At 40.7% G+C, this 19,038-nt stretch overlaps 1 protein-coding gene across 1 annotated transcript in view; it reads left to right on the top strand.

The window, feature by feature from the left end:
- Positions 1-19,038, top strand: part of WNT7B (Wnt family member 7B) — an 89,717-nt gene that overhangs the window by 57,910 nt on the left and 12,769 nt on the right. Inside the window, exon 3 of the mRNA XM_074825630.1 lies at positions 17,063-17,334. Coding sequence (XP_074681731.1) covers positions 17,063-17,334 — 272 coding nt within the window. The remainder of the gene's footprint in view (positions 1-17,062; positions 17,335-19,038) is intronic.

Genomic DNA, 19,038 nt, shown 5'->3' with positions numbered 1-19,038 from the left:
TTGTTGCTGAGGAGTCTCTAAGTAATCTGCTCTCACCACAGAAAGCTCACTGGTGCCCTTGGAGAAGACACTTCTATCTCTAGATAGAAGCTCCACACACACGGACTGAATTGCTGTAGACTGGAAAGATCTATTCGAATTGCTAAAATGAAAAAAGTTTACTCATGAATCATGATTTATTTTTCCCTCTTCACTCATTTCCTTATGATAACATGGAAACTTGTTCTCTGTCTGATTCAGCCTCCACCCATCCTGTTCAGAAGAGGTGTCCATGCAAAGTCCCATCTGACATGGTCAGTGCAACCTTGCAGTTTCTGAGGGGAACGGCACAAGAGGTAGCAGCGGTTTCTGTCTCTTTTGCTGAACTAAAGGGCTTCAGACAACAAAGACAGAAAAATGGGGAGCCCCTTCCTCTCTTCTTTTCTTTGGCCCAGTTTCATACCACATAGCTCCAGGCATTTGCATGAGATGTCTAAGATAGGAACCTAGTCAGCCTGTATTCCTTGTATGGTCAAAGAAGAGAGAGAAGCACTTCCAGAGGGTGATTTGGATCTTAATTTGACTGCATGACTGTTTGGAGGTCCCTGTTGACTATCCTGGGAGCTTAGGCTCCCTAATTAGGTATCAAGCTTGTTAATATCTAATTTTTGTTTGTCTATGAAATTTTTCCACCTCTCCATGTATGTTTCTCAGGGGACCATGCGGTCCTCTCATAAAGTCATACCTGCTTGCCCCGCATAGACATGGAAACTTGATCTTCATTTAAAGTCCTAGTTATTCTTGGTACTTATTCACCAGTAGTACCTGAAAAAGTTGTCTTAGCCGAGGACTTTCAGACAGATACTGGCAAAAAAAAAAAAAAAAAAAAAAAAAAAAAAATGCCGCGACCACAGGCATAACCACTGCTGCTATTTGGAAATTTAAGAACAAGTGGGAGTCCAAAATTACCACCAGATGGTGCACCTATTTAGCAAGTGACAGAGACATGTTCCACAAGAAAGGGTAGCCACAGCTTCCAGCAACCCATCAAGTTGCTTCCCCTGCTGTTTATTCTCAGCTGTGATATAAATTGAATGTGTTTGAAACATGGACCTGCCGGTCATACTATTCTGTTACATTTAATATGGAGTGTGTTTTCAATCTCCGTGATGGAAGCCTTTCAACTGCCTGGCTAGGGACATGAGGAAGTGGGAAAGAGTGTAGCAGATCTATGAATGCATGTAAAGGGAGAAGGAAAGAAAGAGAGATGGGCCAGGAGCAGGAAAAATTGGTAACGGTGAATGGCAACGAGCAGGCTCCAAAATCAGAAGTGATCAGCACGGAGCAGCTGTGCATTGCTCTTTCATTAAGTTGGGCTAGTCCTGGCTATTAATGGTAGGTAGCTGGGAGAAGGCTGAGGTCAGGGCATCTCCAAAAGACAGTCTTGATGTCTAAGTCAGTATTTTGTAAAACTGCCAATGCCAGTATCCCAGGAGAAAACACATGGGATATTTTATTAACTGCATAGCAAAGGTGGTGAACTTTCCTAAACAGTGAAGCATTTTTTATTCTCTAACTGCTTCTTGTTCCTAAGCGCTTGTGGTACTCCATACTCAAGAGAAAGCTTAGCACAAGGCGATAAGCATACAATTTCTGCCATATTTCTCACAATGTCACAAGAGCATGTGAATCTTTCAACTAGATTTGCTGTAAATCAATGCATTATCATATGTAGGACACGAGTAGGTGTCTCTTCACATTCTGCTGTACTTCTTGCTTTAAAGAAAATTCTAAAGTAATACATAGGTTCCTGGCAATCCTCTTTCATGAACATTACAAAATTGATGCAGAAGAAAATATTGTGAGTCTTTCATTTTTTTTGCATAGGTATGTCTTTTACTGCTTTCTATTGTTTTGGTATGTTTTAAAGGATGCTGTAAATAGAATTTAATATATTGCTAGAGAATGATTAATTAGAAATTTAGAAAGGTTGTTTGTTTAATTACAGCTTGACCAGTAAAGACATGTCTGAACTGAAAATTTCCTCTGAGCAAAAAGTGAAAACATTTGAATAGTCTTTAACCTGAGAAGTACTCATTCAGAATGGACAAAATGATTTTTCATTCTCTTTGTCCAAGCCAAGAAGAAGGCGTCACCTCAACAAGCTCAATACAATTCCCTTCCTATAATTTTTCACATACCCTGTGGCTCCTAGTTCAATGTGAGAACTATCATTTTATGGTTAAAGCATGGATCAGGAGATAATGGACTTGGACTCTGTTCCCAGCTGTGCCATATACTTTTCTTCTGACCTTGGGCAAGTCACTTCATATTTTGCAGTGTGGACACTAAAGATGACTAATTTCAGTGGGGAATTGAAAAGCTTAATTAATGTGGACTAACCTCCACTTAAACATTTGTGAAGTACTCTGGGTTCCTCAAACTAAAATGGTTGGTGTTAAAAGTCTTCTTATCCAAACAGTAAGCAAAGGACAGAAATGTCGTGGAGGGATTTGGTCTTCTAGAAAGCAAGTCCAGGCCTGAAAAAAGACCATACTAAAAACTCTCAGCAGAATAGGCCTGGTAAGTTTATTAGCTTAGTCTGCATAAGAAGCAAGTTTGGAAGCTTTAGGCAGTTGTCCACAAAGAGCCTAAACTCAAATTTCACAAAGAGGAAATGTTCAGTACTTACATGTAACATAAAAGAGAGAGAATAAAGCCCACAGGGAGAGTAACTGCTGGTTACTTACGGTACGCTTGCTGGATGTGTGCTGTGATTCTTCGAGTAAATCTTCCTGCCTAGGACCCTCTTTTTCTACCTACTGGTGCACAGTGACATCCTGACACCAGCGATGGGGCTTGAACACTTTTCCCCTCCTTCTCTTTCTTTTTCTCCTTGCTTTCTCCCATTTTCTTTCACTTTGGCAGTTCAGTAATGCTGAAACTGAGTTCCCTTCCCTTTTGTTTGCTTTTCCCTTGTCCATTGATCAACCATGTTGCTTTATCACAGACACTGTAGTATTAACTACAGTATAAACAGAAGCTCTTAGCAGGGGAGTTAGCTGGGATTTCCCTGCCCTCTTACACAACTGAAGTTTCTGCAGCACCACTTTCTTGTTTGTTTTCAGGGATTAGTGGCAATATTCCACATACTGCTGACATAATCAGGCATAAGCTTCGCTCAAAGAAGGCAAGACACTGATTTTTAAAAGACCCTGGACTACTGTACTACTAGGGATGGGTATGGAAAGTTTGAAAGGCAGCAGACTACCCTCAAATTTGAGTGGCAGTAAGATTACTGATGTGTTTTTGCACAGCATGAAGTATTTCTGTGAATACTGTGTCCTGCTCGAAGTTAAATTCAAAGTGTCTGCATGGAATATCTCATGTAGCAGCATGTGCATGCTGTCAGTTTGCGTTAGCCAGAGGAACATGACATCATGTGATAGACAAAAACACTACTTGGTACCATATAGCCTAATGCAAGACTTTTCACGTGAAACATTTGTTTTGTTTTGGTTTTAAGACATTTGCCTTTCTAACTGCTCTGTTTTAATTAGAGCTCAACCTGAACCACAAACGATAGATTTGAACTTTCCCAGAGTTCAGTGGTGTTCAGATCTGGCTTTTGGTTTGGCCCATCACAAAGACAGGGGTCAGCTTCAAAGTTCAGATCTGGAAATGGGCTGCTACAAAGCAGGGGGCTGAAAAGATTATTTAATGAGACCCATATCTCGTTTTAATGGTGGATTTGCAGTAGAGACACTTGCTAGCCTTTTTCAGAAGTACTTTTACGTAAGCAGCATCTTGAAGACTGGTGTTAATGCCACTCTATTTAAATACTCTTATATTTATACTGCAGAAAGGGTCTTGTCTCTCCTTTCCTGGTCACAAAGCTTGGATCCTGGTCTGAAGCTGGAGTATCTTAAAAACCTACAGATTTTGCTTCTCATCTTTGTTTAAAACTCATCCTTCAGTTCTAGGATATCGCACTTAAAAACAATGGAAGCTCTTTGTGGGCTAGAAATTTGATCTTTTTATCCTCATAACTTTTTTTTCAGCTGAAAGGGCAGCTAACTCACAGGGCCAGCATCCACCCGTTTGTCAAACTCTTGCAGGTGTGGATCAGCATTTTAGGGCGAGCTTGCTCAGTACCTAGCAAAACACAAACTTAACACAACACAAATAATAAATATTGACCACTAACCTACTAGATAAGACAACCTGACTGATAGGGTTAGCTGAACAGGTTCAGGTTAAACACTGATTCAGGAGCTTTCTTGAGTCCTGAGCAGATTCATATGATTCTTCCTTGTTTAAGTGAATCTTGTCAATCCCCAACTCCTGTCAGGACCAGAAACTCCAGAGCTGAAAAAAAAAGACTTTGCTCTTGTGATGCTTCCAGACTCATTTTGCAAACCAGAGAGGTTTGGACTAGAATCTAAATTTTGTGTATTTATCCAAAACCCTCTGAGCTCTTTACTCTCTTAAATCTCTTTCATATGTGTGATTTGTGCCATGTCTTGTTCACTGGGGTTACAAACTTGACTACCAGGCAAAGACCCTTTAAACACCAAGAAGCATAGCCATCATTACTTGTACTAGCTCTCCTCCCAGAAGGATTGTCAGGCAAGTCAAATGTATCAGAAATGTGAATGCAGACACACAAGGAGTGTAAGAGCATTTGGAAAATATTTAAGCAAATTCAAAAGCAACTTTCAACTCAGCCCTTTCACCAGAACTTTCTCATTTGCTTTCCACGAAAGATGAGTTCTGACAGGGGACTCCAGTGACTTATGGGGTTACTGCCCAGCTGCTTGCCCTACGCCTGGAAGATGTGATCTCTGCAGCAGAATTAGCAGAGCAGAATGCAGGCTCATCCTGATGATCTGCAAACACAGCCTTTCTGCTGCAACCACCAAGGAAGGGCTGGTTTGGGCTGGACTGTAAGCTAAAGCCAATGAGGCACGGTCCTTCTGCTGCCATGGGAGTTATCAAGGGAGTGGTAACATCCTAAACAGCCACATCAAGACTCTCTGCATCTCACCTGTCAAACCCCACCTTGCCAAGAATGCACCAGAGAAACACATTAAGGCCCACACACCTAAAGGATGAATGGTGAGTCACAAGTGGTGATAGTGCTCACGGTACAGATTTGCTTGTGAAATTTGACATATTGAGTTGGTCTTCTAAGGTGTCCTGCCTGTCATCAGAAAACATGCCAGGAATTTATGTCAGCAACAGATTTGTAGGACAACCTTAAAGAACAATATGCAGAATTATCCTCCAGGAGACAATCCAACAGCAATTCCCAGCAAATGCAACAAGAACCTCTCTGCTACATTCCGGTGCAGAATTTTACAGAAAAAGGCAACATTCTGGTACACTATTTGATACAAATTATTCTTCCTTTTTTGTCAAGCATAGGAAACAGTCTTTTGTCTATGCCTACACACTTTTGAAGAATATCTTAGGGCCACCTTGAAGAGCAGAGTCACTGGACAAGATGAAGCATAACAATTTCTGTGCCTGAAAAGTGCTATCCCAGGCACGCAAGAGCTCTTTCTCCATGACCAGTAGTCTGAAATGCTTTTCAGAGCCCCCAGCCTGTCTGTCTCCATTTCTGAGCTTGGGCAGCACTTCCTCCACATTCATTGCTATTACCACAGAAGGGTGTGTATATCAAGGTATTTCTAGATGTCATTATTTCATAGTTATTTGACATAATACTCCTCTTGTATTGCTGTTGCACTGAAAGCTATAACGTGACAGATGGTTATGCCATTTTATGATATTTCTCTGGATTTAGATTGGAAATCTGACAAATAATTTAAATAAATATTTATTTATTAGATCCTGTCTAGACCAAGTAGATGCTTAGTGTATGTGATTCAGTTTAATAAAAGATGCTGCTGCACTTCATAAACCTTATTTTACAAATGTCATGACTAAGAAGAATTAGTACTTTATTTTATATAAAATCATCCTAATTCTGTACTTGATAGAATCAAGTTAAACGATACTCTGAAACAAACTAGAAAAATACACTAGAAGAAGTTATATTATGTTCAGTAGAATATTTTTATCCTAATCAGTGAAACCGACAAAGTAATCTGGCCTTTAACGTAATGAAATCTTTTTTCTCCAGTCAGAATATAAAACAGGATAATGGACTGATAGTGGAATATGTTAAGGGTGGGATCTCCTTTTCTAAAACCACTATATACCCTCAGCAATTACACTCAGATGACTGCTGCCAGCATAGTTGGAAAGGCTCACTGTGAAGGGAAATCTGGCTTAACTCTCTGATGGGATCAGTTTAGACTTTCACCCTTTCTTTGCATTTTCTGCTCCCAGCTTTGGAGTTCCCTATACAGCTTGACAGCTTCTGGAAGTCTTGCTTTTTTGGTGTCTGCTCTCTCGGTGCTTGGTAAGGCTGGATTCCTGTCCTGGCCACATGGAAAATACTAGGTGGAAGAACATCTAAAAGACAGGTTTTAGAACTAGCATCCCTTTGCAGATTTAGCACTAGGTGCCTAGCTGTTGCCCTATAGATGTAATTAATTTTGTATACAGTAAACATTGGTGTCTAATCTGAAAACAGTACCTCATACCTGCAAAATGTCTTGGGCTGGGCTTGCTTGCTACTGCGCTTGCTTTGTATGTAGTTCCAAAAGGGAGTTTCTAGATTAATACATATATACATATATATCAAACAATTGTGTTGGCTAACATAAGAAGTGCGTTCGAGAAAAAAAGTCTGTGTTGACAAATAGAAGCAGCCATCTTTTAAGACCTTGCTTAAAGTTGCACAAGTCTTACCAAGTAGTCAAGAAATATTATCGACTCCAAATGGGGACATAGAAACATTTAGCACCTCTGAAACAAAAGCAGATACAACCTCAGCAAAACTTTTGGCAAGACACTTGAATTAGTTATTTTTTCAAATTAGAAGTCAAGGAAGGATGTGGATCTAATGCTATGCAGGTGTGGCATGTGAGGAGGTGTGAGTGCAGAACGTTAGCAGTGGACTCCCAGTGCTGTGTATTTCTCTGGCAGGCATGGTGATACTGAGCACTGCTGTGTCCAAACCCCTTTATGGCTCTGGCATTAGGTGACCAGTTCCATACTGTGCTAGAACAGTATGTGGAAGAGCAGAGCAGAGAAGATCCAGTCCCAGGAGCTGCTGCTTCTTTCTTGGAGCTCTCCTGTCCCACCATGCAGCTGCATGGACATCCTCCCTGAAAACAGGGTTGAATTTGTGCTTCAGTTGTCGGTTGAGAAGTCTACAGCTAAATTCCTCTGTGGCCTTCCCACAAAGAGAATCCAACAAGAGGACAGCTTCTTCTCTTACAGGTCCTTCTGCCATATGGATAAACGTCTTAACCTCCTTGTGTCCCTGTGAAAGAGAGGTGATAGTATCTCTCTTCTGTTGCCCTCTCCAGCTGAAAGACACTTAAGGCAAGAACTACCTCTTGCATAACCAGATTTGTGTCTAACACCAATTCCAGCTGGGTATCACTTAGTATACCTGTAATTCAATAATTATGGCAAAGTGGTACTGCCCCAATAATAGGCTCTGCGCAATATTTTGAGGTAACATTCATGGCTCAATTAAACCGCCCCAAGAAATTCTGAAGCAAGAGCTGAAATTTCATCTGCAACGTACACAGACATTCGCACACAGAGACACCCACCCACAGACACTCTGACATGCCCAGGTATAGGATCTTAGTGCTTACAACTGCTGATAATTCAGTCAACCCTTTAAAAGGTGTTATTATTTAACATGTTTCTACAGCAAAACACAGGTGTGCACCGTGATTTACAAAAGAATACAGACATGACCACTGCCCTCAGGGATTTGTTATCTAGGTTAGAAGTGACACAAGATGATACAGGAAAAGATGACTTCATGCAAATGGCAGTGCAGATTTACTTTTAGAGAGCTGTTCTTCAACACGATTTATTTATATCAGGCCACTGAAATGATTTAAATGAGTTAGTTAAAATACTGACCCAACAGAGAGTCCACTGAAAAGGTCTGATTCTGCAGGGTGATGACTTCTTAATATTCATGAGCACGATAGTAGGGATGACAGAGTATTTGTGAAATTGGGCCCATAGAAAAGTCAAATATAATCACAAAATCAGAATAATTTAGGTTGAAAGGATCCTCTATTGACAACCAAGGAGAACAGCCATTCTGAACTGATTCATTCACTAAAGGCTCAAGCCTATAGAATCCACACACATGAAAGTCTCAGGGACTGAAATGGTTTGGTAGCAACCTACCCTGCTGTTGTATCTTACCAAATTGAGCATGAAGCTGACGTGAAAATCATTTTACTTTAAAAATGTGGTAGCACTGTCCTCCATTTCCCTGACAGGTTCATAGTGGTGGCTTCTTTTCTGCTGGGTTTTGGGTTTTTTTTTTGATGGTGTGGCAAGCATACTTTTTATTTCTTAAATCAGAGTGGACATTATTTCCTTTGCTGAGCATCACACAGGTATCTCAGAAACCTTTAACAGGCCATATTGTAGTGCAAGAACACTATCAAGAGCGAACCTAAAAAAAAAAAAAAAGAAAAATACATGCCCACATAGCTATAGATTCCCTTCCCTTTTTCTTAAATGTTGTTTTTATTTCTCCATGTGAAATGCCCTTAAAAAAAAAGAGATCGTAATGCATTGGCAAATCCTACAGATAAGAACTGTCACCGTGAATAGATTGAGGCAGTTGAATTAATAGAATAGAATAGAATAGAATAGAATAGAATAGAATAGAATAGAATAGAATAGAATAGAATAGAATATGTAACAACATCTGGTTCCTCATAGCCCCATTTAATTTAAGGACATTAGCATACTTTAGGACCCAGTTTCTCTGAGATGCCTCCAGGAATCCGTGCTTTCTGACAAGGGGTGCAAAGAACTTTTTTAAACCCCCGTACTCTGCAAGATGTCTCCAGCTGAGCTTTCACATCTTATGATATATCAAACCACTAGTTATCGTTGAAAAGAAAAAGCACCAAACATTCAGCAGGGAATCATTAAGTCCCACAATGGGACGTCAGAAGGTCCAGAAGAGAACACAGGCAGGAGACGATGTCTCTGCTCCAGCTCTTGCTTCCCACATGCTACTTTGGCAGTATTAGCAGTAGCATTGTGAAAACACAGCCGGCTGTGACACTGCACAGGCTTTTCTCAATGGTACAGTGTATCTGAGAACTAACCCCTCATGCTTTGTGCACTGTGCATTTCTCAAGCCATGCTCTTGTGCATTCTTTATATGAGTGCTTAGCACCGTGTTCTGATTAAACCTTGACAAAACCAAGCAGTGGTGCTTTGGGATCAAAACTTAATTTCCCCATTTTCTGTAAGAATGAGATACAGATTGTTTGTTAGGGCTGAGTTAGTAAGAAATATTTGCTACAACAAATATAGTTTTACAGGGGAGAGACCAAAAATTTCGTATTTCTCTGGGCATTTCTAAACATCTTCCCAGAGATCACAGCTAACTCACTAACCTCTCAGGAGCCGTCCCAGAAAACTCCACCAAGGGACGTGCTGCCAAAAGACAGTAAAAAACACAACAGAATTATGCTCACTTTGGAAGAGAAATGCTGACTATTGTTTACAGTTGCCAGGAGTTCACTGAATATGTTTAGGGGGTAAATTAAGTTAAAAAACCCCGTAAATTGTTAGAAGCCTCATTACAGAAACCCCTGCAGAAAGTACCACCAAGTCTTTAGAAAATAACCATGAAATTGGAAAAATACTTGAAAAAATGTGAAAAGCAGAGGCATAGTAAACAGCTCTTTTTAATAGACATACTTCCAAAAGTATATAAATAGTGACAGCAAGGAGCTGCATAAAGGCAAGTGTGCAATAAATCTGTCTCATGTACAGCCCATTCTAAAAGAAAATTTGACAAACCCACATGAGCAACAGAAAACAATCCAGTTGACAGAGTGATTCTAGACTGATGGCCAAAATTCTGGCACCTCCCATAAAAGCTTAGTGGGAGTCTAGAGATGAAAAACGCTGAATAAGAGAAGAATCTGTAAATAAAATATTATGTCACAGCACTACACGTTCTCAGCTTTGAAATCTCCAATATTTGTCCCAACCACGTGTAATTGGAAATAGACATCATGAGCAGTCTAGGAAGAAGATGATGAAATCATGTGCAACTCCTGCTCTAGCTCTATCTGGATAAGCAAAATTAAACAAGACTATTTTAATTAAACTCTAATAGACAAAAAAAGATTTTTAGGGGGGAAATGGGAAATGAATAAATACTGTAAAAAGAACATTACCAACGTGGCTATTGGAAGACTGCACCAGATTTGACCAGAAGGTCCTGCCAGAGTAACAGGTATTCAATCTGCACTAGGTTCATAATTCAAGAGCACTTCTGAGCACAGGTGCTACAAGAAGAACCTCACGACCACAGATGACTATATCTGTTTTTTTGACAACAGGCTACACAGTAATCATTCAGTCGGTACTTTGTCAATGAGTGGAAAATGAAGAAAATAGCTGGCCCACTACTCAGTGGAGTGGATCCCCAAGGAGAGTGTAAACCAAGGATAATGTCAAGAAGGTCAAGTACTTCTTGCATCAGCCTTCACCAAAAAGGTCAATGGTGAGCAGATAGTTATAGAACTAATATCATTGACAGAGAAATACAATCTCAGCATTAGGTAGAGGGAAGTATTTGTACAGGCTGAATGCTTTCCAGTTAGCTGTCCCTCATCTCAGAACATTTAATGAAGCCATTTTAGACCCATTAGCCCTGACAGACATTAGCGCTGAAAAGTTGTGGAGAACTCTAATTAAGAAGAATTGAAAAGACAAATGTATTGCCTTTGTCTAAAAGAAAAAAAGAAAGGAATTATAGGACCAATCAGCTTAACTTCAGTAAATGAAAAAATATGGGAACAAAAACACATTTGTAAGCTCATAACTGAGAACAAGGAGATGACTAACAGTCAACAAGGATCTGTCAAGAACAAATACTGTTAAACCAATCTAATTTCCTTCTTTTGCCACCCAGGGCCTCAGAGTCAGAGAAGCAGCAGTTTATACCATATATCTTGGACTTAAGTGAAGCTTTTGACACTGCTTTATATGACATTCTCATAAGAAAACTAAGGAAAAGCTAACCGAATGGGCACGTACTATCTGGAAATCATACTTGGAGGGTAGTTATCAAAATGGAAGGATGTACTAACTGGGTTTCCTTTGTGATCTGTGCTGGATCTGGTACCAGTCAGTATTGTACTCTTGGCTTGACCAAGGCAATAAACTGTGCACATTGAATTTACAAATTATGTCAGGCTGGGAGGGACTGTAAGAAAGTTGGAGGAAGTTGGGGTCAAAATTGAAAATGATCATGCAGAAATGATCTGGAAAAGAAGAAAATGAAAAGAAAAAAAAAAAAAAAGAAAGAGGAGGCAAATCCAAAAGACAAATACACGGGGATCTATACGTGGGAATAATCAGCTGCACAAATGCAAGATGGGAAACATCTGGTGTGATAGCAGCTGCACAGAAGACGACCTCAAACTGAATAAGAGTCAAAAATATCCTGCTGCTGTGAAAACACCATGCTGGCATGAGTAAACAGGAGTGTAGTATGTGAGACATGTGAAGTGCTCCTTCTGCTCCGGCCCCGAGCAGGCAAGGCCTCAGCTGGAGCTCCCCGCCGTGTCTCCGGCACCGCACCGCAAGGCACAGGCCAGCCCGTTGGGAAAGCCCACGGAGAGCAGCGGGAAGGATCAGAGCTCCTGAAACTGCTCTGCAAGGACTGACGATGGAACACGTCTAGAAAGGGGTGGAAGACTTAAAATATTTAAAGGCTGCTGCTAGAAGAAGGGAGCAATCAGTTCTTAGTGTAGAGGAAGAAGCAGTGGGTTTGCGTTCAGAAAGACAGTTTCAGGTTAATATTGGTAAAATGTGTACCAACAGGGGTCCTGAGGCACTGCAATAGATTGTGGAATCCCCTTTCAGAACAGAAAAAACAAAAAGCTGTTGTGAAGGACACCTGTGTTATTAGCCTATGTTAGGGTTGAGGGATGGACTAGAGACCCTCCTGAGGTTCCTGCCAACCCTGTTTTTCTATGATGTTTTTTTCTGCTTGTACAAAGTGATTTCAGTGGTCTGTAATTCTGACATGCAGCACTGGGTGTAGTAAATTACAGGGATAGAGAAATTAAACCAATCCCTGCTTTTATATTATAAACCAAGAAGCCCCAAATTAATTACACTGAAAATGCAAACAGGGAAAGGATCTGCTCCAGACAGTGAGAAAACTCTCACTGACTTCTATTGCCCTTGGATCGAACCCAAAGAGAAGAGCCTGTACTATTTTCCTTGAGAATTGCTAATGAGTGTGTTGAATAAAATGCAAAGTTACAAAGGAACTAAACTTTGTAAAAGTCTTCATCCAGCCCTACTTGGCGTGCTGTTGTCTGAGTTTTAGTTTACTCACCTAGTGTATTTATTGTCTTTTGCCAGTAAAAAACTCTATGTGTCCTCAGCTTTCACTTGCAAAAGAAGACTTGTTGAAAAAGATAGGTTTGGCAAAAAAATCAAACTTCTGCCATGGTTCGTTTCTTCTTACCACTGACCTATATTGTATTGTGTCATATAATCAATCTGGTGTGTACAGATGGTGTAAGGACATGAAGAGTTTGTTTTGTTTAACAGCAGCGTGTAGTATTTTTCTCTATCATTGTTGATCCAAGATTTACCAAATTACTGGCTAAACAATGTATATTCTACAGTTTAATACTTTAAGTTAAATTACAGTTCTAATGGCTGACATTCAGTGGCACTCATTCATCTAGCTGCTGACATAAGACATTTCAGAATGATGTGTGGAATAGTAATATTCTCATCCAGTTACTCAGAAAAATAGATGTTTTGCTAATAACTAGAAAACAGTTAAATCTTTAACCCTGCACTCACAGCTGAATGATCAATATATATATATATATATATATATATATATATAGCATATGAGTCTCAGCTGATTGTGGTTACATGCTGAGAATATGCTGCTGAATGTGTGCATGCTAGAATGTAGTAAACTACAGCAATTATGGAACTTGTAATAATTTCCACATCAGACCATATGAAGTTTAGTGCTCAGTTAGCAGTCTAAAACTTAGTCAGAGGTGACATCTGAATTAGGGGTAAAGTATAGGCTGCTTCACAACTCCAATGACAAATAAATAGTCTCTTCTCACCTTACCTGCCAGGAATCAATCATTTTAGGAAGCAGTGATCCAATATCTGTCTGAGCAGCAACCGCTTGCATTGCTGGGTATTAGAGAACTTCTAAAACACAGCTTTCAGAATGCAAATGAACGGTAGCAAATGGCAGTAACGCAGACCAGCAGATCACAGGCAAGACTTCTCTCATGGCCTGGCAGATTGCAAGAAGTGACCTTCAGCACCTTCACCAATGACAAAAGGCTTCATTTCAATTAGTACTGGTGGTAATCTCCTATTGGAGTTATTAGATCAGACAGTTGTTATCAGATCAGACAGTTATCAGATCAGACAGTTATTAGATCAGACAGAGTAACATTCACATTACTCATGAAAACATTCATTCTGTGTTTTGGGAATTAAATCAGAACTCTCTTCTTTGACACCAAAGCAGGCATTTCTGAGGGAAATGGATGATTCCAAGGGTCACACAAAAAAGTGTCTTTTCCACCCAAATAAAATCTTGACAGAATTATTCTGGTCTACATGGCAGAAAACATTAAAAAGTCAAACAAGAATTTTTCTTCTGAGACATAGATAGTGAACATATATAGTGCCAAATAAGAAGGTGACCAGGATAGTCACTGGAAAAAGAAAAATCTAGCTTCAAAGTTGGGTCAAATCCCAATTCTTCTGCTATTTATAATCTTTCTCCATTTCACAAATATTTCTGGAAAGACTTGTCTCTGTTTTGTTGCCGAACAAGAATATTTTTCAAATCTCAGAAAATTCCATAAAATGAGATTATTGTTCTCCATTCAGGTATCACAGCAAACATTACTTAAATATTTTTAGCTGCCTGACAAAGGCTTGCTTAGAACTGATTCCAAGTGATGACATGCTAATGGAAAGCTTTGTGTACAGCAGACACATTATTTGAGCACAGAGGTTCCCCTCCCTCCCCCATCAGCATTTTCTGATAGACTCTACTGATCCTAGGACTTTAGAGAACTGCTGAGGTAATGCTTACGTTGAAGTTCAAGGGAAGTTTTGGAACATCCTCTGGTTAAAAAAAAAAACTAAACCCAAAACAATTCTTAGCGGGACAACTTAACTTTCAAAAGGAATCTGATTTTCAAGCCAGGTCTTCCTTCCAAGCCCTTCTTATTTTAGAGCTGCATTGAAACAGAAGAGTACTCTCTTCAGAGAGTCAATATGGTTTCCATTTGGTATTATCCCATGACTTGAGTTAATTCCATCGCTGCTATAGCTCTCAGTTGGGTGAAGGAAAGATACTTTCCTCTGTTCCTGAAGGTAATCAGGGGTATCACTGGAATGAGGGGGAGCAAAAGGCAGATGAAGACAGGATATTCTTTAGGTTTACAAAACTGATCAAGGGAAGCGCCGTGTGAAAACTCACAGACAGGTCCCAGGCACAGTGGCCATGATAAAATGGCTTACGTTCCACTCTGGGTACATGTGGAATACATTGAGCCTAAAATGTAAGCAGCCTCTCTCTGGTTAATCTCTGAGTAGATCTACTGAACTGTAGCTCCCAATTGCTATGTTCCCTGACAGGAATATGTTTCTGCTTGTTTACAAGCGTTTCTACATGTGTTTCGAAGATGTGTGAACTCAAAAATTTTCCTGGGTCTGATTTTGCACTTTCATTTACCCTCATCCCGAAGAGGAAGGAAAATGTATCTATATATGTAGTTTCCACTATATCTCATATTTCCAATCTTTCAATTTATAGGATAAGAATAGATTTTTTTTGAAAGGAGATGAAGAAAGAAATCCTGCAAGTCAACAGGATACATTTTAAAACACGGTCTTGGCTTTGACTTCAGCTGGCGGGTGAAGAAGAGAGGAGTGAATATAGATAGGTGTTTTTAGAGAACACACTAGGAACTAGAATAGAGGTTCCCAAACTCTTTTGGATTGCAATCAACCCTCAGAATTTCTTGTGGACCACCAGGCATCGTTATCATCAAACTTTTAATTGAAAACACTATTAAAAACAGTGTTTAATATGGCTCTGCGGATTAGCTGCGAACCCTTTACCGTCGCCTCCTGGACCACCAGTGTTCTGCAGACCACGGTTTGGGAACCACTGAACCAGACTACACACATAGTACACCTCAACAAAACACTTCTGTGTCTGAAAGCAAAGTCAGTCCTTCTATTGCACGATGTACTCAAATAATACACAAGTCAGTTTAACCTTCTTGGTACCTGAAGAACACAGCACGCTTTTATTTTTCTCTTACCTTAAGTTTCTTTTTTATTGCTTTGGAGAAACAAGTAAATGGTGCCAAAAAACAGTTTATGATTGTTTCTTGTAGGATCTTTCTCATATCCGGCAGAGGTGTAACCTTTCAGGAAGCTATCTATGAATATAAGAAATATAAAACATAACCCCCCCCACTGTGCACTGGTCATCCCAGAATAGTTATGATATCTGTGAATCCTAAAAATAACAAAAAAAATTAAAATAGCATTTAAGTTTTTAGTGTTTTTCTTTTCCTCCTCTGAAAAATGTGTTTGGTTTTTTTTCTTCCCAAATCTATTAACGATGTTAAAGCTTTGTGTGTGGTCATTAAAGCATTTCAGCAACTTTCTGCAAATTCTTTACAGTTATTCTTTGACAGCAGTATTACCAGATTGTCTGTTTATCACCAGATAAAAGCACAGATGAAAATGAGGATAGCGCTGAGAAGGGAACTTTTAGGGAAATGTTATAAATAAGAACAGCAAAACACCAAGGGTCATGATCCAGCCCTAAATGAAGCCAGTGACAGAATGTGGTCTCATGTGAGAGCATGAATGGGCTGTAGCTTCTCTTTTGCTCATTCTGCCTCTGTATCTTCTTGCTTATGTGCATCCCACGGGCAAGTCAGCCGGTGTCTAGTAAAGAAAGGGGGTTTATTTTCCTTTCTTCATATACTCAGTATCAGCAGCTATAACATGGAACTGGGAATGAGGAACCTTGGCAACTAGTGGCATCATAGAAAAACAAAAAGAACTTTTTTCTAAAAGGACTTTTTTCTAAAAAAGACTGTGCTTCCATGATAGTATCTTACTTGTTTTGGAGAGGAAATAATGCTGCTGCAGCACTTCCATACCCCTTGTATGCTCAATAGCCAAGGTAATGCAGAGGTTTGAGTCAGAGTAGGAGTGGAAAAGGGTCATTACAGCAAAACTAAGATGCAAGAGAAGTCAGCAAGGGAAAGGGGTAGCCTCTACTTTACAGTGAGAGAAAACAAAACCTACCCAGCTCCCGTGTCTATAGGCCTCTCTTGCAATACTCTACACTCAGCATCACTAATGGATGCTACTGAAGCATTTATAAAAGTGGATTATTAATCTTCCTCATTTGTGTCCTAGCCCTCTCACACATCTGAAAGGGTCTGGTATTTTTTATGTTGTCTGAATGCTTTTCTTTTTCCATGCAGTGCCAATGGTTAGAGGTAACTATTGTTTTCCGGTGAGTGTTGCCACCAGTGACTCGCTTATTATTCATCTGAAATAGATAAAGTTCAGCTTGCAAACCCGACTAGACAGTGTAAAAACAAATCGTGTTGCCTCACCTCACCACTGTCCAGACTCATTGCCAAATTCCCCTCTGGTGAGGGAGGTTAGGTGGCACTGTCATATGGCTGGTACTTACCTGGGGTAATATGGCCCAGCTGAACCAAATATTTTAAATATGTAATTCTATAAGAATGAGAAATACACACTCAGTAGTTATGCCCTCCTCACGTTGCTGCCTGACACTGTTGCCGTAGATAATTTATGTACTTTCTTTAGTAAGTGCTGCCTTTCTGCCAACCCACCAGCTTTTGGCTTCTCTCCACAGGAAGCAGGGAGGCTGCGTTCACCTATGCCATTACTGCTGCCGGGGTTGCACACGCTGTCACGGCCGCCTGCAGCCAGGGCAACCTCAGCAATTGTGGCTGTGACCGAGAGAAACAGGGCTACTACAACCAGGAGGAGGGCTGGAAGTGGGGAGGCTGCTCTGCGGATATCAGATACGGCATTGAGTTCTCCCGGAGGTTTGTTGATGCCCGAGAAATCAAAAAGAATGCACGGAGGCTGATGAACTTGCACAACAATGAGGCTGGAAGAAAGGTATTCCAGAAAGGATGAGGGATGGGGAAATGTGTGCGCTGGAGGACGGGGGGAGGCTGGCTTGGTGGCAGGAGGCATTCCCAGGAAACTTACCCCTCTCTCTGCTGTTATCCCACACCCACAGCAGGTTACCCAATGGCACCTAATGTTTACATCTTGTTGCTGTTTCTTTTTATTCAGAGCTGGCCATATATTATAGATGCTCCCCTAGACGTTTCTGCTTCCTAAACCTTTTTTCCGGTCCCACTGATAACAGAGAGGACTTTGTTGGAGCTGTTTGGCATAACGATAAATCTTTGCTTTTCATCTCCTGTGCAAAAATCTAGCAAGAGATGTCAGGGCTTGTGATGGGACAGGACGGAGTGTCTGCATTGCTGAACTCTCACAGCACTTGCAGCTATTTATTCTGTCCAAACCCAAACCCCTTCTTTGACCACAGCTCTAATGAAATACACACTTCATAGAAAATGCACAATTGTCCATTCCTCACTGGTGGGCTACAAACGGCTGCGTAAGCGTCACTTTGGAAGAAGAAACAGTTTCATGCCCACAACCATGACTGAGTTGCTTGCAATGGAAACAATAAACATCATGGAGCTACACCAGTTTATATCCATTGATAACAATCCTCATAGCTCTCAAAGCTTGCCCTTTAAAAAGTACAACAAGTCTTTCTGCATAGTATATACCTACCTCAGGAGAGATTTTACTAAACCCTTTGAAGTGTTTCCCCCCAGGTGAAAAAATGCTGCTTCTACCCTCCAGCGTTGTAGGAGACTCCAGTATACCACTCCTCCACACCTAGCCTCCAAAGTTAGACTGATATTTTCTCCTCTGAAAGCGTGTGCTTTCTGTCCTACACTGAGCACTAGATGCTGAGGTGGGCACAGAGGGTTGAATTGGTGGTGACAGAAGCAGTACAATTATCTTACTGCCTGTATTTCCTTTATTAACACTCAGTCCATGCAACAAAACCTCCTGGGGATTGAAGGTAGCTGAAGGTGGTGTGTGGGCAGTTATCCACTGGGATGAAATTACTATATAAATTCAACACAATGAAAGAGACCAGGCATAATCTCAAGTGTAGAGACAGGATCGATACCCAAATGATGGTTGAGTACTGAGGTCTTCAGATGTGAAGGAGACAGCTGACTGAAGAGCCAGACAGAAAAACATCCTTAAGAAGGGCACAGTCTTCTTTCCAAAAACTTGCTGCCACGGGTCTAAGAGCACCTCATAATGTGAAAGCACCTCATATTGCTGTATGAGGTGCTCTTGGAAGACCAGCAGCTTGGAAGACCAGCTCCAGGTCTTATCGCGTAACACTTATCCAGGTCTTAGCACTTCTCTGAGCCTGGGCACTTCATGTCGGTGTCATGCATCGTGTTTGGATGCAAAAAGAAGATGGAAGCCACATGTTAAACTTGCAAGGGAGCATTTATTACCGCTAGATGCGTTATCATCCCTGCTTAAACTGGCAACCCTCCGTGGTGGGCACTGTGCCACCCCCACAGAGATGCTGATGAATGTCCTGTTTTGAATGTGTTACAGCCTAGATGTGAAAGAGGGACAAAAGAGCCAAAGTGGATGTGTAGAAGGAGAGCAGTGAAGTCCCTTGCCCAAGAAGGCGGCTCAGTATCTGAGCCAGACACTGATCCCAGGTCCCCTCGTTCTAAATATAGCCCAGTAACCACTAGACCACAT

The sequence above is a fragment of the Strix aluco genome, chromosome 5, assembly GCF_031877795.1.
Source record: "Strix aluco isolate bStrAlu1 chromosome 5, bStrAlu1.hap1, whole genome shotgun sequence".
Classification (NCBI taxonomy): Eukaryota; Metazoa; Chordata; class Aves; order Strigiformes; family Strigidae; genus Strix; species Strix aluco.
This window is presented reverse-complemented; position numbering and strand designations above follow the sequence as displayed.